Source organism: Neodiprion lecontei, chromosome 4 (genome assembly GCF_021901455.1).
Source record: "Neodiprion lecontei isolate iyNeoLeco1 chromosome 4, iyNeoLeco1.1, whole genome shotgun sequence".
In the NCBI taxonomy this organism is placed as follows: domain Eukaryota; kingdom Metazoa; phylum Arthropoda; class Insecta; order Hymenoptera; family Diprionidae; genus Neodiprion; species Neodiprion lecontei.
Genome location: NC_060263.1, coordinates 35,493,682 through 35,521,230, shown reverse-complemented (window position 1 = coordinate 35,521,230; position 27,549 = coordinate 35,493,682). Strand labels below are relative to the sequence as shown.

General features: G+C 44.3%; 2 protein-coding genes across 2 annotated transcripts in view; one reads left to right on the top strand and one right to left on the bottom strand.

Moving 5' to 3' along the window:
• LOC107222479 (polypyrimidine tract-binding protein 1) overlaps nt 1-27,549 on the top strand; it is a 371,006-nt gene that overhangs the window by 72,665 nt on the left and 270,792 nt on the right. The window lies entirely within an intron of this gene.
• Nucleotides 9,846-14,679, bottom strand: LOC107222782 (esterase FE4). Its single transcript, XM_015662287.2, has 9 exons — nt 14,326-14,679; nt 13,744-13,875; nt 13,498-13,663; nt 12,547-12,923; nt 11,918-12,077; nt 11,659-11,837; nt 10,923-11,070; nt 10,675-10,819; nt 9,846-10,355 (listed from the first exon to the last, which is right to left on the bottom strand). The coding sequence occupies exons 1-9, from the start codon at nt 14,515-14,517 to the stop codon at nt 10,082-10,084; spliced, it is 1,773 nt and encodes a 590-aa protein (XP_015517773.2). The 5' UTR covers nt 14,518-14,679; the 3' UTR covers nt 9,846-10,081.

Genomic DNA, 27,549 nt, shown 5'->3' with positions numbered 1-27,549 from the left:
TCCATGAGCTTTACGAGCGTTTAATATCGTAAGCTTAAAGCTCACCCGGTCAGCTCCGTCTCGCCGCTTTCCGCGCCCCGATCTCTCTCCGTCACTCACTCTCATCGTTGCAGTCTTCGATTCCTTGTAGTCAAAGGTATAATATATATTTTTTCAAATTCGTTAGATTATCAGGAAATTTCATTCCGGATATAGCACGTCCGTTAATTTATTCAATTCTTGATGTTTTGTACCTTATAAACTGCACGGATCTCGGTTAAGGGATGTAGAATATTCACGGTTACGCTGTAAAAAAATTATGTTTCGTGCAGTTCCAAGTTCGTACGGGCTCGGGCAAATTGTACTCGAGCTCGTAAAAATTTACACGAATTTTACTCCGCGTAAGAAAATTTCCGCAAACTTTACACGGCTTGCTGGAAATTTACGACGAATGCGTACGGAGTTAAATTGAATCGTGAAAATTTCCACTTCTCTACCAAAATTTGTTAAATTTTAAACGAAAAGAACTGTAAATTTTTAACATTGTATACCTCGGCTCAAAATGATTACAATGCTGCACGATTGAAAGTTGAGAACATGCCGAATTGCGGTGTTTCCGAGACGATCAATCTTTTCATTTCAGAACCATCGATTATCCTTATAAATGTCTACCTTGTTGATGAATTTTTAATATCATCTAGCGGTCTGCAGCTGAATCTTAATTATACCCCCAACTTTAATCGTTCATTCTGCAGCTTCGAAATACTTCGAAATACTCAACAAAATCGAGATGAACAATCACTCGGCGATTTTGCTGTTCATTTATTTCGCCCTTTCGACAGTTTCCTTGTAAAGCTTTCATTCACTTCGTACCATAGTCGTGACACTTGTAAATTTTCCAACTCGTACATCGTCACTTCGGTGATAAATTTGTAACTTGTATTAGTTTTTTATAAATACTATTTTTTTACCACCAATCTGGCTCGAAGAATTTTGTCCGTCACTTTCATCGGGTACCGCAAAGATTTGCAATCTTGCCGACCACTTTTCACACACCGCGTGGCACGCAATTTACCGCATGGAAGCCGAATTCGCGTGACGCGTTGCAACGCAGCTGCGATCAGCGATCATCCCTTCCGAGTAAAGGTGCAGAGGATATACATCGTTTCGCCAGTTATGTCTTTGGGGCTGCTTCCACCCCTGAACCTCCTGCTTATTTCCTAATCCCGGGTTACCTCTCAAAATCTCCAGGCGGATTTTCGAGGATTTGTTTAGCTTATGTTCGAGCGCACGATTCCGCCTCATTCGTGCACTACCTATACGTGTTTCTATCCTTCGAAATTTTATGCATAACAAACAAATAAAAAACCGGTTATGAATCTGAGGAAAAAAGAAAGAAGCAAACATAAGAATAACCAGTTTGGTATTCGTAGAAGAACTAAATTTTTTACTTTTTATTGTCTGTTTTGTTTTTTGGTAGCTACAGTTTGGATAAAAAACTACGAATATTTCAAACATCTTGTAAGTTTTTTTTTCCCTGTAAATAGATTTACGTCGATTCTTGAATCAAACGTTTTCACAAAGATTTAGAAATCGTTCGACCATTTACCCCTCGGATTATCAATATTCACCACTAACGATCACGGGACTTTAACCCACACCGCAATTCCAGTTTCCACAGATATCTCGTTCTGATTTAACAAAACTGCACGACGGTGATCTTTCGGCGTGGCAAAAAGGCGAGTCGAACAGGACCGATATAACGTCGCGATGTAATATGCAGGTATTATGACGGGGAAGGTCGATCCATTTACATCGAGCGGTAACTTCTATTGTAAGGAATAACGAGGCGCAATTTTTGACTCTCCGAGTCTAGCGAACAATATGACGCATTAGGCGAATTGTCCGTCGCGATTGTCCGTTTACCTATGTACGCTACGTGCATGCATGTACACACCTACGCAGGGGCGAAGCGAAGCCCCGTAATCAATGACCGATTTACATTCCGTACTCTCGGGGCGCGCGACTGAAACTTTTAACACCCAGCTGCCAGCCTTTAATGCATCTGCACAGCCGCGCCTCTCCGCAACCTTTGCATTCAATTTTCTGCAGACAATTTACGCCGTTCAGATATATTATAATATTGTCTGCACCGAACGCGTGTTGAAATTATTTGATTTCTTTTTTTTTCGTCTTCTCTTGGGATTAAAACTCGCGGTAAATCCTTTTGCCGTACCGTGGAGGCAAATTGAGATAAAAATTGAGAAAGTTTCGATCCAGCAACGTATGACAAGGCGGATTTTTATTTCACCTCGAGATACAACGATACGCACTTTGTTTCAGAACCCGTGTATCGACGTCTTTGTCGAAGTTCGCCGGTCGGGTGAAAAAGGGTTGAACGAAGAACGGCCTGGTGGTATACGTATAACGTGTGTAACAGCGTTGAGAGCAAATTCTTTTTATTTTCTCTTCATTCGCGGCGAAAAAAAAAAAAAAAAAAAACACCCTTTGTCCAGGTCACCTGAGCTTCAAGTGCCCGAAAAATCTATATACGTGATACAAGGTTACACGTACACGCCGGGGCACAATGGAAAAGTGAGTTATGTGGTTTGAAAACGGCCCGGCGCATGGTTTCAGGTGAAACGAAGTCGGGGACGCGGGACGCTGCTTAACGACACGGGCGGATAGCGGTTAATTGTATTTTTTGCGTCGCTGGGGACGGCCGCAGGCTCCGGAACGAATAGAAGACCGTGGGGGTGAGTCGAAAGGGGTTTGAGTGGCTGCCCCGCAGGCGCCTTCAATATTCATCTGTGTTTTTAGGTACGAGGAATGCTTTTACTGCCCCCTCCCCCCCCCCCCCCCCCTCCCCCCCAACTGAAACAGGAAGAGAAAGAGAGGGAAAGAGAGGAAGAAACGACATTTAATCGAGGCTTAAATTTAACCGTCATGTGCAGTCCGCGCTCACGTTTTGCCCAAAGCCGAACGCTTCCGGTTCGGAATAATACGTAGTTATTTTCAGAAAACTGACATAAAGAAAGTGGGCCCGTAACGCGATAATACCGTGAATTGAAAAACCAAAAATTGAGGTTCTAAACGGAGGAAGGTAAAATATAACTGCGTTAATTAAAAATTGACCCCCCTCCCTTATTTTTTTGCTCGTTCTTCGCAAGTAAACATTACCTGGAGATTGTTCTCTCGCCAAATCTCGGCGCGAAATTTGTACTCCGCGAGGAGGCGCCATCTGGTGAAAGGATCGCGTACCTACTTGCCTTTCATCCTGCAGCCATGCAGACGTATCAACTTGTATTCCTTTAGCCGCCAGAGTGGTCGAATTGTTGAGAAATGTTAAATTTTAATAAATAAGGGTACGAATTTTCTTACCCTTGAATAGGTTTTTTTTTTTCTTTTTTTTCTTTTTGTAATTAATAGTTGCAAAAGTGTGTTTGCGTGAAAAATGGGTTTTTTCGTCGTAGCGAAGAAAAGTGCAGGAGGTGGTCCGTGACATGCACGTCGTAGGTATGGTGCACTTGAAGCGGAGTTCGGATCTACGGCTCTGAAGGAGGGGTGGAAAATTAATATTTGAAAATGTAAAAGCGCGGTTAACGAAGCGAAAGATCTAGAGACATCTAATCTGAACCTCGTTAGTAATTCCACGTCTTAAGGTTCCTTCCTTTCACGGAATAAGGATAGAGAGCTGAGGAGAGGCAACGTTACTTACTGCGGAAACGAGACGAGGGGAGGAGTAAAAAGGACGATAAATCCTTGTTACTAATCCTTTTCGCCCTTCATTTTTTATTTACCTAGTAAATTGATGCCCCTCTCTTTCCATCCGCATTTTTATTAATTTCTTAGGAAAAAAGGACGGATCCTGATTGCACGGTCGACCGAAGCTAGCACATTTGTTATACATATATTAAATATGAATCAACGACTATCCCGTTAACTTACGTGAGCTCAACTCGGCCAACTAGGCACGCGAAATTGGTGGGCAAAATATACCCCATTCAAATAAATCTTACGCAAATATTATCAAACGAACATTACTCACTCGGAGTTACTTTTTCACGCAAGTACTTGTAACCTTTCTTATTTCCACTCCAATTTAAATTTCTAACCCCGCATGTTTGAATAAACGTTTACTCCTCGCCTTAGCGAGTAGTATTTTTCCAAGAGAGTGCCGCGTCCCGATTACCCGCGCAAAAACCGGAGGATTTTCACTTAACGCAGCCCGGTATGCGAAAATCTGAATTTTTCGTTCCACAACTATTCCAGCATCAGCCGAGTAAACGTGGAAACCCACATCCTTGTCCTCAATTTCGAGCCTTACACGTATTACACGTGAATTTCAGACGTATTTTTCTTCCCCTATTTCCTCCGCCTCGTGCTTGCGATACGGATCTCGCTGCGGCGGCGAATTAAATTCCAAATAAGGATGTAAAGGTAAGATAACAACCACCCGTCACGGCTCCTTTTCAGCCCCGCAGCGTTTCGGTCTCGTCGAAAGCACCTGCGAATATCCCACAGGAAACCGGCGACTCGCGGCCGCCGCGAGGTCCGGCATCGAATATACTCCGTTATACGCTGCGGGTACGTGTATATTACACATACGTGTACCGTCCACGTACATTCGTATTTATCCGGTTAGGGATGCGGAAAAGGGACGACGGAACCGTCGGTTCTATCAGCGCCCGCGGGCAAGCAAGTTTCCTCCTCCTAGCGCCCGATGAATCCGCCGTTTTTTGACGCCCCTCCCCCAAAGCCCCTCCAAAATCGAAATCTCATTTACATCCGGTACCAATATCCATAACTCGTCGTGCGTCAGTTTTACCGGCGAAGTGACCGCTCGGCTAGACTCCGCCATTAATCAATTTACCTCCGCTGCCCTGCCGGGTTAATTAACACCGTAACCGTAGAGATCTTTCGAAAGATTCTCAACGCAAATTCCAGCGGGATTGACACGTCCAACGGTTGTACCTTGTACCTTCGGGGAGGTGGACGATTCGCTGGATCGTTTGCCGACGCCAGATGGTACGCCGACAGTGATACATGTTCCAAGATTCTAACTGATGGAAATTAATTGGAGAAACCGCGTTGAAGAAAAACCGTGACCAAACAGAGGCGGGGAAATTTTTCGCACGCAAACGCTTTATCGGCTGTTGTATTTGAAACGAAATGTTTTTTTATTCAATGCACGTTGTGTTTGTATTTATTTTTGCTCCAAACAGCAGAGAAGTCTGCACGAAGATCGCAGTATTGTTGAGAAATTCATCTTTGCTTTTTCTGAAAATCAGCTGGTTCTTCTTAAATCTTCAGTTGGAAAAATTCGAAATTTAGTTTCTTTTTTCCGTTCATCTCTTATTCTCATAAACTTCATAAACTTCTTCAATTCTTCAAGTTTTTCATCTCCACTTGTTACACTCGTAAAATTTTGAAAATCGGGACATTCACCTTGACAGAAAATTCGTTCCCCCGTTATGAAACCAGTTGTGTCTTTGTTCGTGTATGAGTCACAAATATTGTGAAAATCCACCCAAAATTACGAAATAATTTTGAAAAGAATTTCGAATTGAGACGCACCCCCGAGAAAAGAAAACAACAGATTATTTCGACCTCGTGCCGAGTGAGTTTCAAATGTTTTTGTTTCAACGGCGAACCAATTAAGGGTGGGTCGAGGGTGAAAGAGATGAAAATTTTGGGGTTGACGTACCGAGAATGAAGCGTCGAACAACGAGGCTTCAAACGTAGAGTGCGTGGATCACGCGGGCAGGTACGTGTGTAGGTAGTACATGTACCTGTACCCACATGAATGTTCGTTCAACGTGAACGAGAAGGGTTGGCAGGGCGGAGGGGGGTGGAGGGCAGGTGCAGTGCATGAGCAGATAAACGGAAGCTAGGCGCGGTTTATTCAACGGGATGAACGGAGGCACCGGTCGAAAACCTGTCGAGCCGAAAACAATCGTTCTACTGCTTCGCAAACAATATCCTTGCCCCTCCCCCTCCCCCCCCACCCTGCCCATCAAAGCCATCAACTTAGGTATTTATCTATGCAAATTTTCAATCAATCACCTGCAGCTCGTTTCGTTCGATTTGGTTTCGTCCGGCGAAGCTAACGTTCAAAACGGTCGGACGAGTATCCGAACTCTCCCTACGAGTATGCCTATGTAGTTATAAACATGTAACAACAGAGTCAGGGACACGAATTGAATAAGCTCCCGCGAGGGGGATAAACAAACTTTCCCGTCTGTTTTATTATTTTTTCTCTCTTTCGAAATTTCCTACCACCTAACAGGCGCTATAATTCTAGTTTCGTCGCTTGTGCGTCTCTCTGTGTTTCTATTTTTCTTTTTCTTTTTCTTTTTCTTTTTTTTTGTGTCCCGCACTTTTTATTATTTTTGCTCGCTCACTCGCGCGTGTTTTATTGACGCACGCCGCCGCTTAATAGATTTGCCATACCCCGCGGCCTCACATTGGGGACAATGCCGTATGTAGGAGGGAACGGGTTTGTTTCCGCTCCGCAGCATCATCCCGACGAGTACCTTTCAACCTCTGCCCGCCTACGCGTGGCTAGGCATGTAGGTACTTCTACGTTGTACCAATACCCGGACAATGCGCTTTTTCCTACCCTTGCGGCGAAGTCACGTAGTTGGGTAGAATGGGAGGGTCATCAACCGGGTATACTCGATTACGTTACGTTGCGTAGAAGTTTTCATTTTCATGACCTATTGCTCCCTGCTACCTCATTCGTCTATGATTCAGGATCGGAATTTTATCATTTTTTCACCGCGCGTGCATTCCTCAAGCTCCGACAACGCACGGCCCTATATATTGTATAGAAATAGTTTAGCGGCTGGTTTTTCTCTTCGTTGTCCGCATATTTTAGCGTCAAGTAAAACGATGCTATCGGTTATTATATCCAGGCTTATGGATTGTTACCCATCTGTATTTGATTGTGAGTATGTACGCGAAAAGTTTTACCGCGAGAAAAACTACCGACATGCTGCCTGATTCGTTTGGGAAAACTTTTATACGTCGTGCGCACGATTTCATCCACGCACCGCAGCATCAAAAGTTGCAGACATGCAACGGCGCATCGGTGAATTTTACAAACGTTCGTTGCGAGGGTTGGAAGATTCATTCGTATATAACTAAATTAATTAGCTCGCTCAACGGCCAAGTGGTCATTTCATTCCGCGCAGCCAACCGCGTTGGTTCTGCGTATGTAACGTCAAGTTCGAAGCTTGCGTAATTCACTGGTTCTTTTACCCTAGTCTTTCATAGCTGCGGGTGAAAAGTTTTTTTTAAACGTGAAAACTTTCCGCCAGCAGGAGCGTCTGTTCAACAACTTCGCGAATCATACTCATGCATAATATTCGAGTATGTACTCACATCGACGGCTTTGAACGCGCGGGCTCTCAACTTTTTTACGGCATAACGCGGTCAGTTATTATAACCATCTGCACACCGTGCTCGTGAAAGATAATGAAATTTTATCGCGTATAATCACCCTTCCTGCTTACAGCCGCTAGGAATTGCTAATAAACTTGGTATTTTCCTTTGTTTTTGTCTTGTTATATTTAGCGGTACTTTATATAGGTATACATATATATATAACATATACGCCGTAGTTTACGAGTGCCAGTATGGCGCCTTCTGCACGAGGCTAAGATTTTCTTTCGTGAATTTATTGAAGATACATTTGTTGGCTAGGTCAATGTGAAATCAATCCGATGTCACCATCTATTTTACTTGTACGTTAACCACGATTTTTGTCGTTTGTGCAACCCTCAGCATCGACTACGAGCGCGCATCTAAGTAATGAATAAAACTAAAGACCCTTGATCACGAGGCTTCTTGTGCTACCTATTCGCCGATACGCTTCGTATCGATCGGTAAATGGAAAAGTCGGATAGAATCTATGCGGACAAATGACGATTGTACTTTGGCCGGAAATCGTAGCCGTATTTACGACGTCACGTGGCCGTTAGAAAGAGCCGCGGATCAGTGAGCTGGGCGTACGAACAAATTGGTGTGTAAAGACATTTGGACGGGAATTACAAATGGAAATGGAAAATACCCGAAACACTCTGATGAGAATGGAAAGAAGTGCAAGAAAATTGGTCGTGATCTATATAATAACGTGCAGTACGAGGGGTGGATAAACTGCTAATGGTTGGGGGAAAAATGGAAGTGATCAATTGTTACACTTTTTACAGTGGACGCGCAATATTGAGTTTCCTCATCTTTTATTTGTCGAATACGTTATTTTTCGGTCATTTCGTCAGTATCGCGGTACTTTTCGTGTCCGTCTATCCAGACATATTAGTTTAAGCCGTTGCTCGAACCTTTTTACAAATCACATCTACGCTTCCATTATCCACTCAAACTATCTGTTTCACATTTATTTTACCTCCTGTAACAGTTTTTGCTTCTCACGTACAATTCGAGCGAGCTTGCACTTTGCCCCTTTACACTCTAATTCGAATCCACCTGGCGTGTGCAGGATTATAGCGAAGTTACGGCAGGTCGTAGTGGAATATCAAGGATAGAACCAGGGAGCGAAGAGCCGATAATATCCTCGCTCGACGGTATATCCTCAGACTTTACGCGACGCGTACGATTGGTGCGTGAATGTATGCGGATGTATATCGGGAACACCACCGACAAACGGACGGAAATATCCGTCGAGTGCTTTCGTATTCTCACGCGCGTCGTTCTCGTAGAAGGTGGCGCGTAAAGCATGCCGTCGGAATCGTATCCATTGTCAGGGTAATCCAACGACCAACAAGTGTTCCCCTGAAATTCAGAGCCAATTTTCACCATTCGGATATACACCGACAATGCAACTACCGTCACGGCGAATAGCCTAGCCTTCGAAGATCCTCGCGGTTGGTTCACCGAAATCATCCAGGTTTATCCGTTCAATCGGCTCTCTTATATATCTACCCGCAGCGATTTCATTCAACAGCTCTTCACGCTGCAGCTGCCACCTTCTCTTTTGTGATTCGAGGGTGGCTTTCCTATCCCATTTTATTTCACCGATTCGCATGTAATACCGGAGCGTTTTTTCACACGTAAAAGTTTCAATTTGTTTAGTTAATAAAACCGACGGCATGCGGAAAGTTGGTGAATGTTCATCATTTAACGTGTACTAAACAGTCTGTTGGAGTTACTTTAACGAATCTTAATTCTTTCAAATCGACAATATCGAATATCAAAATTGCTCCAACCTTTATTAAAAAAAAAAAAAAAAAAAAACAATTTTCTTGGACACGATGATCATCGTTATAGAATTAGATCCGACGGATTATTTTTTCCTCGTGGTTGACATTGAAAACTGTAAGCCACCCTTGTAGGGCGTAGGTACCAGGCGTACGCCTAAGTGCGGGGATTATGCTGCGGGTGAGGCGGGATGGCACGTGAAGGTAGAAGGTAATAACGGGCATGCGTATAATCCAAGTTGATTACAAGTGGGTGCCTAGCCGCGTATAGGAAAATCAGGCCGCCCACATGACAAACTTCATCGCAGCCCGGGCTGGCGCGTTTCGTATTATATATAAAATATGCACCCCGCCGTGTCTTGGTCCCCGTACCACCTTTCCCGCAGTTCCAGCCTGCCGCCTCTGAAAATTAATCAGCAACCCTTCCATCTTTATTCCACGCCCCGCGTCAGAACGGCGCTCCTTATCCCGGCACCCTTCGCTGAATCGCAAGGCACCTGCACCTGAAACCGGACGAAAACGCGTCGCGTTCTTTACGTGCGGCTAAATCTGTGTCGTCGTAACTTATCCTCCTTCCCCTCGTTTTAATCCCGCCAGGTGTTACTGGTTTTAAAATGCAACGAGGCCGGAAGTCAATGCAACAATACATCAATGAAAAATATACATGTATCATTTATCAACAACTATACAGTATAAGATCAAGAAAGCGAACGAAGCCAAGCAAGGTTCTTACATTTATAGGTGGAGCCTACATTTTACCTCATATATATATATATATATTATACGGTTATAAACATTATTTCATTTGTTATTTACAAGTTTATCCTTGGTTTTCTCTCAGTGGTGAACAAATTATGCAAAGTTCTCCTGATTCTCTTCTATTTTCAACGCGCGAAAATGATTACTATCAAAAGATGCAGCAGCAAGACCACAGATGTCTCAAAAAGACATTGAGATCCCGTGCTCCGCACATCAGATCCTGCAGAGTTGTCCTTTTCTGGTATTATTAATAATTTGTCATTTAGGTTGGTCCAGAACTTCATTCTGTCCGGATAAAATTCCTCCTTCATTGTGAAATTTGCATCTTGCGTGAACTCGTTATAGGCATGTCCCTCCGTATAAGGTTCCCACTCAGGCATGTACGACAGAACGGGGATTCTGCAAAACGTTAGAAAATGCGTATTAAACTCCTCCCGTTCTGAATGATAATTTCAATCTCTACTTGCTTATATTAAACGGTCTCGATGTTTTGCCAAAGCCGATGGCCTCGAATTGCTTTTGGTTCGGTAAAATGACCTCGTTTCTATTCGTTAATATTTAACGATTTATTCGTTTGCCTTCAATGCGAATCATGTGTCTACAGTCGTGCTTTTGTCCCGGTTGGTTGTTTTACGCATGTATCATTGTAGGTAATTTTTTTTTCTATCGTACACGACAAATCTTCCGACGCACGGCAAAACATGTTATTCTTACTCACCCATTCTTTGTGAAGTTCGCCCACATCTCAGTAACATAGTACTTCATTGAGGTATCGTTCGAAGTGTCACTCAGCTGCAGGTCCTTCGCGTGCAATTCGTTGAGCAGTGAGAAAAGGTAATTTAAATCGTCTCCGTGACAGACACCTAATATCCAACATAATCACACCGTCGAGAATAAGTTGCGCTTGGTAAATTATGGATGATAGGTACTATATTTTACCGGAGTTACGGTGCCGAGCATACGTACCGTAATTTTTCAGATCATCGTCTTTCTGAGTTGCGGTGAAAGTGCCGATATAGTTGAATTTGTAAAAATATACAGGAGACTTCATGTTTTTCGCTTGGATTGATACCGCGTTGTGAACCGGCCAATTGACCACGGCGTCTCCAGCAAACTGCGATCGAAACACAGTTCATCAAATCTTACCGTCTCTGTATTTCTGGTAATGGGGCTGGTTCTACAGAAATACATCCTAAGGAGTAAAAGTTCGACGGAGAATATCCTACAGGACCTTTCTTGACAAATTTTATCCTACAGTGTATAGTTTGGCAAAAATTTTATTTTATCATGATATAAAAGTGATGTAAAAAAATCTACACAAGTTCAGAATTACTCGTGTGGCAAGTGCATTTAAGGGAATCCTGGCGCCTTTAAGATTACCGTGAATTAGGCAATATTCGAAATTACAACACAGAATACAAACAAAATTAAGTTAGGCTTCATTTTCTTTAGGACCGCAATATATAGGACTGCACTCCATAGAATAAAACTCCGGTAGAAAAGATTGTTTTGATCTTTTCAGATTAAACGTTTCCCGTAGGACCACACTTTGTAGGATTTTTCGTTCATTAGGATCGCATACTGTAGAATGAAATGTAGAAAAGGTCCCCGTAGTGTAATCTCTCTAGGATTTTTACCCTGTAAGATAGATTTCTCTGGTACAGGAGGCCGGACTACACTAAAAAATTAACAATCGACTCACCTCGACAAAGTTCGTCGCACAATTAATTGCTACGTTATCGTCGAAGTAGAAATTTAACAGCTCATTTGCGTATTTGGTCGTGTTCTTCACAGAATATTCGCAGTTTGTTACGGCCTTGACGATTTCCTCAAAGTTTTCGGTCAGCTCCCAGTGACACAGTGATTCGTTTTTATGAAATACTTGAAAAATAATGATACATAAGTTCATAAATCGTGAAACTCGTCTCACAAGGCGCAGGTGGTGATCCTACGTTACTTACGAATAGTTACCACGAGGCCTTCGTCAGCAACAACACCGGTTAGCCACGGAATGTCGCGAGCTTTTCCCTCCGACATGAGCGTCTGCGGATGATCAGTGATGACGGCCTCATCGGACTCCGGCTCGTCCGTAGGACCGAATCTGTTCCATCCTCTGACTATCTGAAAGACTCCGAGCTATTATTTCACCTTAAATTAGCGCCGACTTGAATCCCGACGCGCGCAAGGTTTGCCAATCGAATAGAATGAGAATGCCACTCGACGAGTGGACCGTCACGTGTTTCAGAACTTGAAAATTTCCCATTCCTAGCCGACACCCGTTTGTTGGTTCACGCCGGTCTCGTCGTTTTGTGTTCCGTTAGTCTCATTGCCCTTGACGCATGTTCACGTAAACATATGGGAGTCTCATATATCTCTGTATTTAAACACGCGTTACGTCAGTGCAACGGTTGTGCTGCAAACGGCAGTCGACCTTGGGTTCGAGTCTCTGCTAATTGCTCATTAGCCCGACTCGAAACTGGAAGCATCGTAGTTACGATAGTCGCAATGTCGAGTCGGTGATGCGTAACCCTGAGTTCTTCAAAACGGAAGAGACTAACCGGAACAATGATACGATCGTTAAGCACCTTACCTCGAGGTCATCTTCGTTGCTCGTGAAGTTCTCAATTTTTCGCAGACACTGAACAATTTCCCACTTGGTGTCGCGGGTGCAGTTTAAAGATGCGGCAAACTCCAAAGACGTATTTACCGCCGTGGCGTGCAAGCGGTAGGACCAGGGCATGTGGGCCGCTCCACTCTGTGTTATGTATCCGTGAAACAGACCTTCAGATTTTTTCGAGAGGGCCAGCAAATGGACAGCACCAGCGCCCAGACCGTGCCCCATCAGGGTTACTCTGTTCTGGTCACCCCCGAAGGCCGCTACATTCTCCTGAATCCACCTAAGCGCTTCCAGGATATCCTTCAGGCCGTTGTTACCCGGGGCAACGTGGTTGCCGGTGGTGAAAAAGCCTGCGAATATTTTCAGAGGAATTTTTCTTAGCAAGAAACGCACAGTTACCATGCGGCGATAAGCGTTTTAACCTGATTTGGGTATTCAGTCAGCTGTGTACGATCAATTTCGACCGCCACCCTCGGCAATAGCAACTTTGGTCGATTTCCGAACAACTTTCTACCAGGCGAAAAACAACTTTCGGAATTGCCGTGCCGTAAATAATTCAAACTACTTTGATACCACCTCTCAATCGAGACAATGGGCAGTCCAAGCGGTCGCATGGCTTTGTCCCACGACATTCAGAAACTCATTTCACCAACTCGCCCAAAGTTAACCCCGTTCTTGGTATGGCTAACGAGTTGACCGAACAAACCTTGACGGAACTAGTGTATCAGAATTTTTATCAGCTGAATTCTGTTGGGTAATTCGACTGTTGCGTGGCTAAAAGAGGGTGCGCGTCGTGGTCAACATCTGGTACAGATGTAGGTTCTCGCGCACCATACCCGGAGGATAAAACATCGGAGAGTTGAGTCTATTTACGGTCATTCTTAGTCCAGAGTTAATAATTATCGTGCGTCTTTTCATGCTCACCAAAAAAATCAAGACGATAGTTCACGGTGATCAAAATTATGTCATGTTCGAGGAGGTAGTCTGGCTTATAAAGGGAATTATCGTTATTTCCGAAGATATCGTTAATGACGAACACCATCACGGCCCGTTTCGTTGAGTTAATCTCGCGCTTGGAGTTTTGGATTTCCTAAAATCGGACAAGTTCGTATTTTATTAATCAACCACTACAACCAAACGCAAAATCTTTCATGTTCAAGTTATTTTTACTTGGCGGGTGAATATGTTCAAGTATAGGCAATCCTCGCTCCCTTTCCCGGATCCTTCGATTGATAAACAGGGTCCACGGTATTGTGTAGCATTTCGTCCTCTTCGCCAGTGATCCGTCCATGGTACTGGTTTCTGCATGGAAAAGAATGCAGATTCTTAGCTCGAAATTCCAGTCGACAAAACAGACCAATATTTTCACTGAGTGGATTTATTTTTCTATTTGCAAAGAAATCGTGGCGAGTTCAAGTTTTATACTGGACAAAATATGGTCGGATACTATACGGGTAGAATATGATCAAAGTTCACGTATCTAACTATGCATGATTTCCCATTACAATTAACCATAAATGCTATTTAATACCGTGGTTAATTCCAAGTGAGACCATTTAACAATTAACATCCGAAGCCCTGCGTGATCACAATTTATGGTTCAGGGGTTGACCACAATTCAATTTCACTCTAACGCACTTGACCTTAGGTCGGCGAAACTGGAGAAAAATTCCAAGGGTTGCTCGCCGACGTCGCGTGACCTACGTAATCGCTGAAATCTCGCGTTTTATACTTTGAATGAAAATTTTGAACCTTGAATCGCAGATGGTCAACAGGCTTTTCGGCATAAGGAATCCCAAGGAAACTGGCAATGGGTTGTTTCGAGACGGTTTCAGTCCAGACTCCTACGTAGGTTCCGTATTGCGTTGTCACCCGGGGTGGCAGTCGATTATGGCTCCATACTATTCCCAGCGAAATAAAAATCACAATCACACTGCGCCACATTTTATTCACTGTCAAATTCGACCCTTCACTACAATAACTCGCGGCTTAGAGACAAATGATCGGCATCACAGGAGAGCGAAAGGAAAATCAACTTGCCTCCAATATCACAAAGCGACCGACTGTGACTATGAGAGAATTCCCGCTGCTACCTATCACGTTGAGTTTGGTAGTGTGTGCTTTACGTAATTCTACCAAAATGTACACAAGCTGATATCGCACGGGAATATACAAGTGTTGAACCTCAATCAACTCGTACGCTAACATCTCATTTGCGACATTGTTGTTTCAATGGAGTTGGGTAATTTTTATGACCTACCGGATCATATTCGCTTAATTTATCCAACGATAAACAACAAGGTAGCTTCCCAGGGGTATATTCTCCGCTGTTTATCCAATGTCAAAGATGTTAAAAATGTCAAAAATATGACAAATTTAAAAGATCTTGCCATCGTTAATTGATACGAATTCTTTTAATTCTTTCAACGGCAAAGTTAATTCATGAAAATTTTATCCGTGATTGTTGAACTTTTCATTCTAATTACTATATATTGCGATTCAGTTGGAAAATGGAAGTCCGTTTCTGTATTCGGTCATACGATCGACCGGTTTTCGCAATCTACTTCGCAATATCGAATAATACGTACGGAAACACCTTGGAATATTGCACAAAGCAGACTGTCGGTGATACGCGTTACATATGCGTGAGGGTTGAACTACGCTAGCGGGTCGAGATGAGCGGTTGGACGTTGTCCACTTGTGACTACACGAATAGCGGTTCGTCCTGTTTCTCTTGTAATCAAGTTCCATCTCTGTTGATTTGGTCTCTCGTCCATGGCGTACCTACTCTCCTCGCTCGGAAATTAATCACTGTGTTCAATTAAAGATCCTCCGTCAAAGCGGTTAGCAATCATCTAACGCCGAAAGTTTCCGACCTATTTCGACCAAAAACAGTCATCCCTCTGCTTCACTTCCACAACGATAGCGCTGACAATAAACATCCGAAGAAGCTGGAAACGTAACGGAAATGCAAATATCCAACTGTAGCATATTTTTTCAAGTCTATCGGTCGCAAGTATTTTCCAAAAATAAAAAAAAAAAAAAAAAAAAAAGACGAACCATACGTTCGAGGAGTGATTTCATTGCCCAAAAGTACTCGCAAGGAGAAAAAAATAAATTTCCAAGCATTGACTCGTTCTGGTCCCTTCTGTGCTGTGTAGCGTCAAAAAATGACCCTATGTTTCGGAGAAACGTAAGCAGCTTATCTTCCGTATTAGGCGGTAAACACATGTTGAGCACTTACCCGAATCCCCTTTACGAACGTAACAGAAACGCGTCCAACGTTGCAGACATAGATTCCGGGCCGAAGCGCACTCCATAAATTCGCGCTTAAGTAAGCCACCTCGGTGGGTGTTAGGAGACCGCGAGCCTCGGGAGGGATGATTTAGAAGCCCGCTGCATGGCCTCCTGGCACTTGACCAGGTTCTGTCCTCGGCGCTTTGCGCCGCGTTTCTGCGTGCCGCCTATATGTAGATCTGACACCGGTTACCGCTCAAACTGTCAAAATCATCCGTAAGTTAAGGATCGAAAGCCTGCGATCCTTTCTCCAATTCGTCCGATCGGCCCACCTTCATCAGCTATTCGTCCGGGCTCATTGCCTTGACTCTCCCGGCTTTTCCACCTCGGCGTTAACCGAGCCATGCATCAAACGCGGCTCCCCACTTTTCCCGGCATTGCTGAGTTACTGCCTCCCGGATCGCTTTATCGCACTTAACGACTGCAGTCGCCACTCGTGCTTCTGGATGTGCGACTATAGCCTGGCTTCACCGCTCGGACACTAAACCCCGCATTCCGCCACTCGCTCATCTCTACAAAACCGACATGGACCCAGCAAACACCGTTGACGACGTTTTAACCAATTCACCCTCGGATCGAAGGAGTGAGTGTAAATCAGCTGGCATTAAACAAGTATGTTCATCTGGGAATGGAAAAGGCGATCGTCGGGGGACAAGGTGCCGGAATAATAGATCGGACATACTCGTAAGGAAGGTATCCTATATGGGTTGATCTCTCCGATTTCATTTCTTTTGTAATACTTTGTGGTAGAATAAAAACTAAGCGACGTGTATTTTGTTTTCTTTTATCTGGCATTAAAAACTTTAGAGGGGTGAAAACGACTCCCAAAGATGGGCACCCAATTTTGGATTCGAATGAAACCAACGCTGAAATGTTTCTATTCATTAATGAAACATTTCAGCGTTGGTCTCGTTCAAACACGTCAAGTGCGTCAAGAAATCACCCTGTTGGGTACCCATTTTTGGGAGTCGTATTTACCCCTTTGAAGTGTTTGATGACAGGTGAAAATGAATGCGCGTCGCTTAGTTTCTAGTCTACTGTAAGACATTACAAAAGGAACAAAATCGGAGAGATTGTCCTGGGATATCTTCTTTGTCGGTGAAAAGTTTTTACTCCACATCGGTACGACGAGGTCGCAGGATTCATATATTATACATTTTTCTCCCACCTTTCAGGAATCTATTATTAACCGTCACGCTCCGAGTGTTTCACCGTTGAATGCTTTCATGCAGCCTAATATTTGACAAAAGTAACCACACGGGACCACCATCCTCGTATTTCGAAGCCCTTTCGTCCTCCGTTTCTTTTCGGTAAAAAAAAAGAAAAAAAAAAAGAAAAACTCATCGATCCGGCCGAAAGTGGGTGCGACATGTGCCAGAAAAGCGAAGGGCAAATCAAATCGAGTCAGCCGTCGTGCGGATAAATCGGTGCAACTGCAGATGCCGGTGGTCGCGGATTTGCAGCCAGTGATGCATCACCGGCGAAGATTAATGCGGTGTATAAACAGTTTGTTACGAGGAGAAATGGCCTGCCGTAATAATAATGATTACATCATTAGCTTTTCACCGAGGTTGTTTCATTTTCTCCTCCGCGACCTCTCGATCACTTTCATCGCTGCTTTACAGTGCAGTTGCACAGGCGTACGTTGCCGCCTACCGTCTGCAGCTAGTCTGGCTAATTGCCTTTTCCCGCTTACCCACGGCGCTTCTAATACCCGGTGATCAACTAGTTCCACCCCAAAGTACCGCCTGTTGACATCGTTGCAACGCGCAGTTGCAAATGGAACGGCGTATTATACCGTGTGTACACGGAATTTCCGACACAAATGAAATTTCTCCACCCCTCGATCCTCGGCGCCGTGCAGCGGTCGCCTCGTGACTTGACTTTGTAAAATTGCCTCGGGCTGGATTAATGTCGTTCCCTCCTTCCTTTCCTCCTCTCCTCTGAATAAACGCTTTTCTCTCTCTCTCTCTCTCTCTCTCTCTCTCTCCTCCTTTGCTTATGCCCTTACGTAAAATTTTCCGTGCGTCGTAACCGAGCGCTTAGCGTCCTAGGAATTCTATTTTCCTCCTCTTTGCAGCCACTAATAAGTAACGCGTCTTCTCAAAGCTCGAATCCTCCCGGTTAGTCGGCAAAAGCTTTTCTTGCCAAATAGGGCAGGACAGGTTCGCAAGACTGGAACTTCGGAGCTTTTGAACGCGCGATGCGAATCTGCAGTTTCACAGTTGGTCACGACTTCGAGCAGGGATTTCTGCCTTGAATCTCATCGCCGAGAAGGTTTCGTCGATCTATTTGTATTTCGAGATAAATCCTCGGCTCGTCGCATAGTTGAGGCAAGAAACTTCTCGGTCGTTTGTGCTTGCTTGGCTTGCGGGTGCGGGGATGGTAAGCACTAGTGGTGTCTTACAATTAGTCTCGCTCCGATTGAAGCTAGACCAGATTACGACGTGATGCTTCGAGGGTTGTTTGGGACCTCGTACCCCGGGTCAGGATTACACAAAGGACGTAATCCTGGTAATGTACGGTTGAGTGAGCCCAGGGAGTACGTACACGTACGGGCACGTGTGAAACACGTTCTCCCTGCCTGCTTCGCTAACTTTGACTAACCACGCTCGCGTTACCCTTGCCCTTCGAATTTTCGCTCCTTCTTACACGATTCGCGCGATTACGTCGCGACGGTCATTCGAAATGATCGTTCGTCGAACATTCGTAGGAGTAACAATTAAGCCGTCAAATTTTCGCGTAGGTCTCTTTATTTCCAAGGAAACGTGTAACGTAACGTCGGAAGCGCCGGAGAATCGTAGAATCAGGGCGAGACGACGATGCGAAAGGGTAAAGACAAGAAAAAAAAAAACATGATAATTTCAACTCGATAGAGAACAAACGACGTTAGTTTCGTCTAGTCGTCGTCACTTCTTCGTCTGGATTACGTCCGTGAATTTATTAGAGCAGCTGTCACCGGATTTGCACTATTGGCTCGGCTACAGCTGGCACTAGCTTTATTCGCCGCTTAGACACACTTACGACGATACGTGAAGTCTTCTTGTTTTCGCTTACAACTAAATATCGGAATCAATCATTCCGTGAATTCTCAAGCAAGAATGACGAGAGGAGATGAAAATTTTCACGTCATTGTCGCAACTGTAATTTCTCATCTGTATAACAGGAACGTTTTCACTTGCCCTCCCGGCACAGTCGTTTTCTATTTTCTCCCAGCTCGTACATCGCTGAATTACACATATACTTTGAGAATATAATATAATCGGGTGTGAAAGTTTGTATCGACATTTTTTACCGCTAATTTTAAACCTGTCGATAATTTAATCTGTGATGCATTTTTTCTCGGAAGGTGTGTAATCGTTTTAACCGAAAATTTGCAACTCAATTTGAGTAAAGAAATTAAAGTGTCAAAAATAAAAAAAAAAAAGGTAAAAAATAATAAAAAAAAGATGGTCTTCGAGGATACGATTTAACGAGCTTGTTATTATTGTAATTATTTATGTTTGTTGACGTGGCGTTGTCATTGAAGAGAAAATTGATCGATCCTTGCTGCGGGTGCTGACAATGAATAAAGACGAGTATATAAGGATCCCTGCGTTCCATCGATTCTAAACATTATCGTCCGTCGAGTCTTCTCCCTTCCCTCGAGGTTCAAATTGACGGGCACATCTCCGATCCCCTGCAACCCTCGTAACATTGACGTAATCGGTTTAATTTCGTTTGAATTTATTACACTCGAGAACTTGACGACGGGTTTTCATCGCACAAAACATCAGTTCCCCACCGTGGTAACTCGTCGTTATAACACTTCCGTTATCCATGCTTATTAGAAAACCGCAGGCCGTGCAGCAGGCCTCGCTTCCGAATAATCTAACATCTACTCCAAACACCGAACCGTATACGATCGGCGCGGTTTTCAACCCTCTTCGAAAATAAATACACTTACCGAATCACCTGTATCTTGGCTCGAATTACGCTGAATATGCCAATCATCCGTTGAAATAAGAGGTCACTAATCGTACCTCGGGGAGAGAGTCGGCCTAATTACGTTTGGTGGGATCGGTAATTCACCATTTCCGGCGACGCAAAGCGGGTAAGATGTCGCCGATATCGCCCGAGTTTAATTTCTAGCGTTGCGGATCACGACGTGACATTCGCATCCTCCGAGTTCGTTCGCGGCGCATCACGATACGAGTTAGACAGTTTTGCGGGACAAGGGAGACGGTCCGGATCGTACCACGCGACGAGTTCTACACCCCGAAGCAATTCGGCACAGGCACACGATGCTGCAGACTTGTAGATGTACGCATGTATACCGCTATTGTGTGTACAGAGGCGTGTATGGAACGTCTCTATCCGATTGACACACGCCCCCCCCATCCCCCCCCAACCCCTGTGCTACTGTGTTTTGCATAAGCAAATTTGCATTGACGGTGTAGAGAGACGCGCGAGTTAACGCGTTAGGGATGAATTATGGGAATAGATAATCAGAGCCAATCGTCGCGCGGGTCTCGGTGCTTTATACCTGTATGTATAAATAAATATCGATCGCTCGAATCCGGTGATCGATAAACGATGGATCCCTTACATATTCCATCGGCTGTTTGCGACGCCCTACTTGTCGTGCAAACTTTATTGCCCAATCATTGCGAATATGCGAAACGCCATGCATATTATTATACATCGTTCGTCGCCTGCGTGGTTGACGGAAATTATATCTAATACCAAAATTAATAATTAACGAACAATCACCGCGGTTGTACAGACGCGGTCGAGAGTATGGACGAGGCTGCGGTGTGGCCCGTTGATAACTGTCCCACTGGCAAACGGTTTCCTTTCGTGCGATCAATGAGTCTTTTTTTTTTTTTTATCACAGTTTTTCCTCACAGATACGCTTTTTCGTCTTTTTCCAATTTTCTTTCTTGCGACGAAGCGTGAAATTGGTGAAAGTATTCATAATTTGATAATTGGAGGTGTGACGTTTTTCTTTCAATCGCAAAAATTTCGGAATATACGTACAATCCGATATTCCATCGGCGATAAACTGGACGAATGATGTGTCGATTTATACTACAAATTCGTTTTTACCGAAGGCGATAAGAATAGGAGTAAGAATGAAGCTGTGAAAAATGACGTAATTTTGTTGAAAAAAGAACGATACATGCATACATATACATCGCTGAAAAACGCTTTTAACTACCTTGCGCAAGCACGAGCGTGTAACCTCTGACTGACTTTTCAAAGCTTTCGGGACGGCACAGGTGCGCGGTTATTTGCATCGCATCTTTAATTCAACCCCCCGAAACCTTGAGACCCTTTATACTCTGCATGCGCGTACCTCGCTACGTTTTCATCTAATCACCTCGCTAGTTACGCCCGCGCCCGTGCTTATTAAGGAAAAAAACGTGACATCGATACCCCGATTTAACCCGAGGACCTGACGCCTGTTGAGGCGGCCAACGTATTTCGGGGGTAGATTCAACGACCCCGTAGAATCGATCGCAAATCGTTGATAGCGAGGGTTTAAGGCCAGGTTCGTGAAAGTCTACGCGTTCCTGCCGCCTTCTTCTTTTTTCGATCTGTCCCGGGCCTTTCGCACTACATTGTTATTATATCATAGACATTGAGTACAGGATCTTGTGTAAAGCTTGCGCGTACGACAGGGTGACGGACGTGTAGGCATACACGTGATCAATGAAAACACGCGGATAGAAAAAGAAGATGGCCGCTCTATCGCAATAATTATCATTTCCATATGAAGTGGCCCATGTTTATTCAATGCCATTCATTACCCACATGACAATATTGGTTGATGGGAATTGCTTGTATTCCGTAACACGCGCTATTTGATATGCGGGTGCCTCTGTTCGCCCACCTGACAGTCCGCTCGTCCGTTTGCCGATGAGGGTGAGTCGGTCTCTCCCTTCGTCCCCTTTCCCTCCTCTCCCTCTCTCTCTGTCTCTCTCTGTCTTCCTCCTTCCCCCGTCATTGCTCCGCACTCTCTCTCTCTCTCTCTCTCTCTCTCGCTCCCGGCATCCTGAAATGACTATCCTGTCCGTCGACCACCGCTAAAGCGAACCGCCGAACTGTATGATAACGCTAATCACCCATCCACGCACCGTTAACCACCGAACCACCCTGCCTAGTCTCGGACTTCGTTAATTTATTCATTTTGTTACCCACTTGCTCACGGCTGGAGAGTAACGCTGGGCGTGAACAAATCGAGATACGTCGTCTCTGACAACGACTCTTGGCCTGCGAAGAAGAAGCGCAAGTGAAAACGCAGGCTCGAATCTAATTCCAACGGGACGTCGAAACGGGACGTCGAAACGGGACGAAACATACGAGGTGTGCTGTTTAGCAATCGTCGCTGAAACGCCTCGCAATCCATCCCGTGTTTGCGTTCCTTGGACGACCGGCTTGCGTGCTTTAATAACAGTGCGAAATGGTTGCGAGCTTGCGGTTGCTTGGCTGGTTCGTCGGGTAGGTGGTAAGTAGGTACGTGGTGACGCGGTCTCAACGATGATTGATAACCAAGTTCGCCGGATGAAACGTACGGAGAAACCGTCCGTGGGTATAGGCAGACATTAATAATAATAAAGGGCTCATTCTCTAACCCCCCTTGCCGCCGGGCGAGTCTGCACTACGTTTATGTAAACGCCTACGTCTCGCTAGTGAGAATCGCGCAACCGGAATGGCGCTGGATGGATGCACGCCGACTTCGCGATCTGCCGCAGCAGAAGCTGTTTTGTCGCTCGGATGGTTCATATTCATCGTCGCTACTCCGGGACAGGGGTCGCATTGTGCCCAACTGACGTATCTGCAACTTTGCCCCAGATACAGCTGCTGAATGGATTCGTTTATTGAATTTCATACCTCACCCACCCTTCGTTCGAACCCCCTCTTTCTCCTTTCCCGCTTCTCCGCACCGCAGACTCGACGACCGTCATTTTCAAAAGTTGCGATTACCGCGCCGCGTCAATCTCACCGATTTATTCGACCGTTCATCGGCAACGATAACTTTCGCGTTGAGCTTAAAGCGCCAGTTACCATCTACGGCGGACTCTTCGCCACGAAGATGCCCTCCTTGTTAGCCGCACCGGCACCCCGACGTTGGTAATTCGTGGGAGTTGACCCGAAGCCGGGAATAACGGCCCGGGGTTGGATATCGATGAGCTACAGAGCCTGTAGGAGCTTTTCTCTTACTGCCACGGCTAATGCTGCTCCGTCTTCTTGTTAATCCGGTTTTCAATCCTTGATGATATGTCGAACAACGTAACATCCATTAGGTACCTACCTGCTGTTGCATCTACACCCAGACACAGCTTATAATTATTATAATTATTATAATTATTACGTACCGTGTATACCGAGTTTTGTTTCGTTCTTGACCCTACCTACCTACCTACCTTATACTTGCTTCTCGTCGCCAGAGTTTAATGAATATTTTAAAAATTGAACATTTTCCATTAGCGGTTGGTTGGTAAAACATGTTGAAGTATAGGTATACAAGTTCACGCAAATGTTGTATGTATATATAAAGCTTGTTTATTTTACCCGAACACCGTCAGCTGCCTTCGAAGTAATATTTAATCATCGTACAGAGCATGGTATACTTTAGCACTGTCCCATAGTTACTTTAGGATACTATTATTATTATTGTAGGTACAGATTCAATCGCGTTGAAATTACTTTGTCAATTTGAAATAATTCAAATAATAGATCCTGCGGCGTGAATGACGGTCCTATGATTTCATTCATCAAGGTCCTTTATATGTATACATATAGTTGTAAGTCATGAGGAAAGAATTTATAATAGCCACTCAAGTCACGTTATTGAACAACTTTCCTTCAGTCGCTTCCGTGTCGTATTATTCGACGACGAACTAAAACGAATTCCAGATTGTTTACACCTTTATTCCTATCGTTTACTATTCTAACAACCAGACGGAAGACATATCGAGTTTGTTAATCACTATGCAGCGTGACCGAATCTGCGTAATTTCCCCATTTGTTAAACTTGCCCGTTGAATAAATGTGCAGGTTAATTTACCTCCCCGATCCAAAGGCTAAGCTACGACACCCCGCGGGGCGAAATCATCCCCTCAGCGCTAAAAAGTCGGGGGTAGAAAAAGGAAGAAAAGGAAAGACGCGACGCCGGGCGTCAGACCGACACGTGGAAGGTTGACAGGGATGCACGAGTGCCAAACGGGATGCCGAGAAGCAGGCGCAGAGACTCACTCGCTCATTGTTGCTTGGCGCGTTAATTAATTACGGGAGTATCGTTAAGTATTAAAAGCACTCGCGTCTGCTGCTTCGCTCGATTAATTCTCGCCGGTATGCGTATTCTGCGAGGAACTCGTCTAGACCTAAGGTGTTATTCGTACTTTTCCACTCTATTTTCATCGAATTTCAATTCCTAATGCGTGCACATGAGTTGACCATTTTTAATGCGAAGACGTCATAGCGGCGTCGAGCGTGCCCGTGCAGTAAGTGACAGAAATCGCGAAATGACGTATTAAAGTAATTCTATGTTTTTGGAGTATTTTTTTAAACCGCGTGCTGTAGTTTTGAGGTCAAGGAATCCGACTGTGATCATAAAAATTTATTTTTTCCACGCAAACGGTGTCATGGAACAAACTATCATCTTGTTTTTTCGGGATGAATTTTTCTTTCGAAAAACATTGAATAATAAATATTATTGATTGTAAATACGTAATTTTAAGAATTACCAAGTCAATGTGATTTATTATACAGTACAGCTATAGCTTATATTGGAAAAATGAGTCGGCGATTCTTGAAATCGCGTATTCGGATTCAAAAATATTGTTATTCATTGTTTTTCAAAAGTAAAACTCATCAACTTCGAAGTCTCAAACCTGTATTAACGCGGGGAATAAATAACTTTTTACGATCATAATCGGATTCCTTGGTCTGAAAAATACTTGGAACCCATACTTTCAAAATCAAACACACACCCGAGCACACAAAACATTGCCTTACTTTATGACGCCATTTCGCGATTCTGCGCAGTTACGGCACGGGCGCGCTTAACGCCGCTATGACGCCTTAACACTTAAGTGGTTAACTTTGCGAGTGATCAGAAGCTGGGGGGGGATAATCAGATCGATTATAATTTTTTATACAGCAAGCTCTCATAGAACGACTCGTCAATAAATCCAGCAAAATCCCTTGAACGAAAAAACAAAATAACAACAATATCAGAATCAAGTGTGAAAAATTTTCGTGGCTACAGTTCGTCGAATAAATTGTATCGCCGAGTTGTTAAATCCCTGCATAAATAGATTTTCGGTGAGTATAAAATGAGGAAACACCTCTAATATCTTTAGATCGAAAGAAAAAACATGTATGTCGAAATCGAGCATTAACACTGCATCCAGGTCCAGACGTGCGGATGGTGTTAACTTCATTTACGATCGGTGATCCATAATCGATCTTTCATCCCTCCGTCGATCCGCACCGCCTGCTTTTAGTGCGCTTGTAGCTTATTCCGCAGATTTAAGTGTCGCGAGACGGTTGGAGCTGTCAGTTCAGCCGCCTTGCACGTGTCGAGGAGAATTTCTTCCGGTAAAACTGATGTGCGAGTAGGTACGATGTTCGCGAAGCTTTGCTCACTTCGTCGTAAATCGCCTGTGCAGTGTACGTGGTGCGCAATCCGCTTACGATCTCAGTCTCGCGAGGGTTAACCGGAGGGTTGTACTTTGGTGGATCGATCGATCTATCGATCGTTCGTCACGATCGAAATCTGGATGCCTGAGCAGGCAGCCACTTTCCAGCGCTGATTGTGAAACATTGTCGTTTGCCTTCTTCAGCGGTCAGCTAACTTCGTGAGAAAAGCTGGAATTATCAACGATCGCAGAAACGATTCTTGGAATGGTCTGCAGGGCCACCCATGCGCGTTTCACCCAATCACTTCGACGTCAGTTTCTGGACGGTAACCGAACCCCGCAGGATGTTGATTCTGTTCGCTTTTAGTTTGGATTCTTGTCACTCGATCCCGCCGAGGACTGTCTCGTCGGCTTATCGCTCATGGCCTCGATATTTTTTTATTCAGACTCTATGTGCGTGAAACAACGTGACTTCAGGAAGAAAATATTGAGTCAGTGTATAAGAACGGCGATACTCAGTTTCTACACACACACACACCTATACGGGAAAAAGTTAATAAAACATATCGAGTATACTTGCGTCACTGTTTGGCAAAAGTTTCTTAACACACTGCAAAAGCAGAGATATTTACGATTGTTTATCATATGATCGCGGTCGGGACGTGAGATTTGACACGTGTAAGGGAGAAGAATAATAGAAATGGAAAAATATCCGAGGACAAAAAGCCAAAGAGGTAAAAGATAAAGGCAATGTCTCCTCGATGATCTTTGTCGTTTCGACCTGCCGCGAGTCGGCTGAGAAGCACGAGGAAGAGAAGATCTGAACGGGGTACGAGAACAAAAGTATCGTAGAAACAGCGAGTCGGAAAGAGAGGGAGAGAGAGAGAAAGAAAGAGAGCGACCCGAGTGACGACTGCTTCTGGAAATAAAAGCTCTATCGTCACGCGCCGATAGTGGACTCCCGGTGAACGGAAAGAGGGTATTGTTTCGGTCGAAACGTGTAATCCGTAGGCGTACGTGTAGCTCTCTACCGCACGGCATGTGTGCAAGCTCGATGCATAAAAATTCACCTTATAAATCCGTTTCGTTCAACAACGGTAAAACCTGCGCGTCTACGTCCAGATTTTGCCTGAGTTAGATTTTATAATGGATGAAATTCAGCCCGCGTTAATATCGAGAAGCGTGCGGGGTGTGTGTATAGTCGTAGTATCTCTTTGGGTAAAAAAGAAATGTTAGCCGTGTTGTGACAAAGACTTACAACTTATTTCTCGCTGAATCCAACCCTGCATTCAATTCACTTTTTTTCACGCACTGTTTGCGCGTACGTTCAACTCTTTACGTCTACGTACGTATTCACAGTCGTTCGGTACGTTAATAACCGGAATATTTATCTCTGCTCGGAATATAGTGTACGGGTAAAAAGCAGGGTAGATACTCACCGTTAAAGATACTTGAAGAAAGAATTTTGTACAGGTAACGAACAACGGATTTATTTATACTCACCGCGCGTCAGTGTTCCTGTAATTTTTCTGAAAAATTTCTATCGATCTGTGAATTGATCAGAAATTTTTCAAATCTCAATGAAATCGGTTCAAACTTGCAATCACGAGTTGAACTCACGGGACGAGTTAATAATTATTTAAAACTAATGTATCTTCAACCAACGGTACTCGTACAACCGTATTTATCAATGGAGAATAACCAGCCTTGTTAACAATCAGTTCGCGAGGTATAAATAAACAAACGCTGCACAAACACTAATATTGACAAGCAAGCGCAGTGCCTGGATTAGCCGTGTACGTGTAGCGTAATCGTTAACGGTTATGAGCTGAAAAGTGGGGAAAAAAAATTTTTGTTTAACCTACGTGACATCGATCGTTGCGTCATTTCGCCATGAATAACTGGCCTATACGGTGACAGAGCGGTCGAATGTTCCAACCGCCGCGAGTAGTCGACGTGGTCGTGGATATGTCGTGCGGAAAGGTGACAACGACCACCAACCGCCATATGGCCCCGGGAGTGCCGCGATATGCCGGCCTGTATATTTATC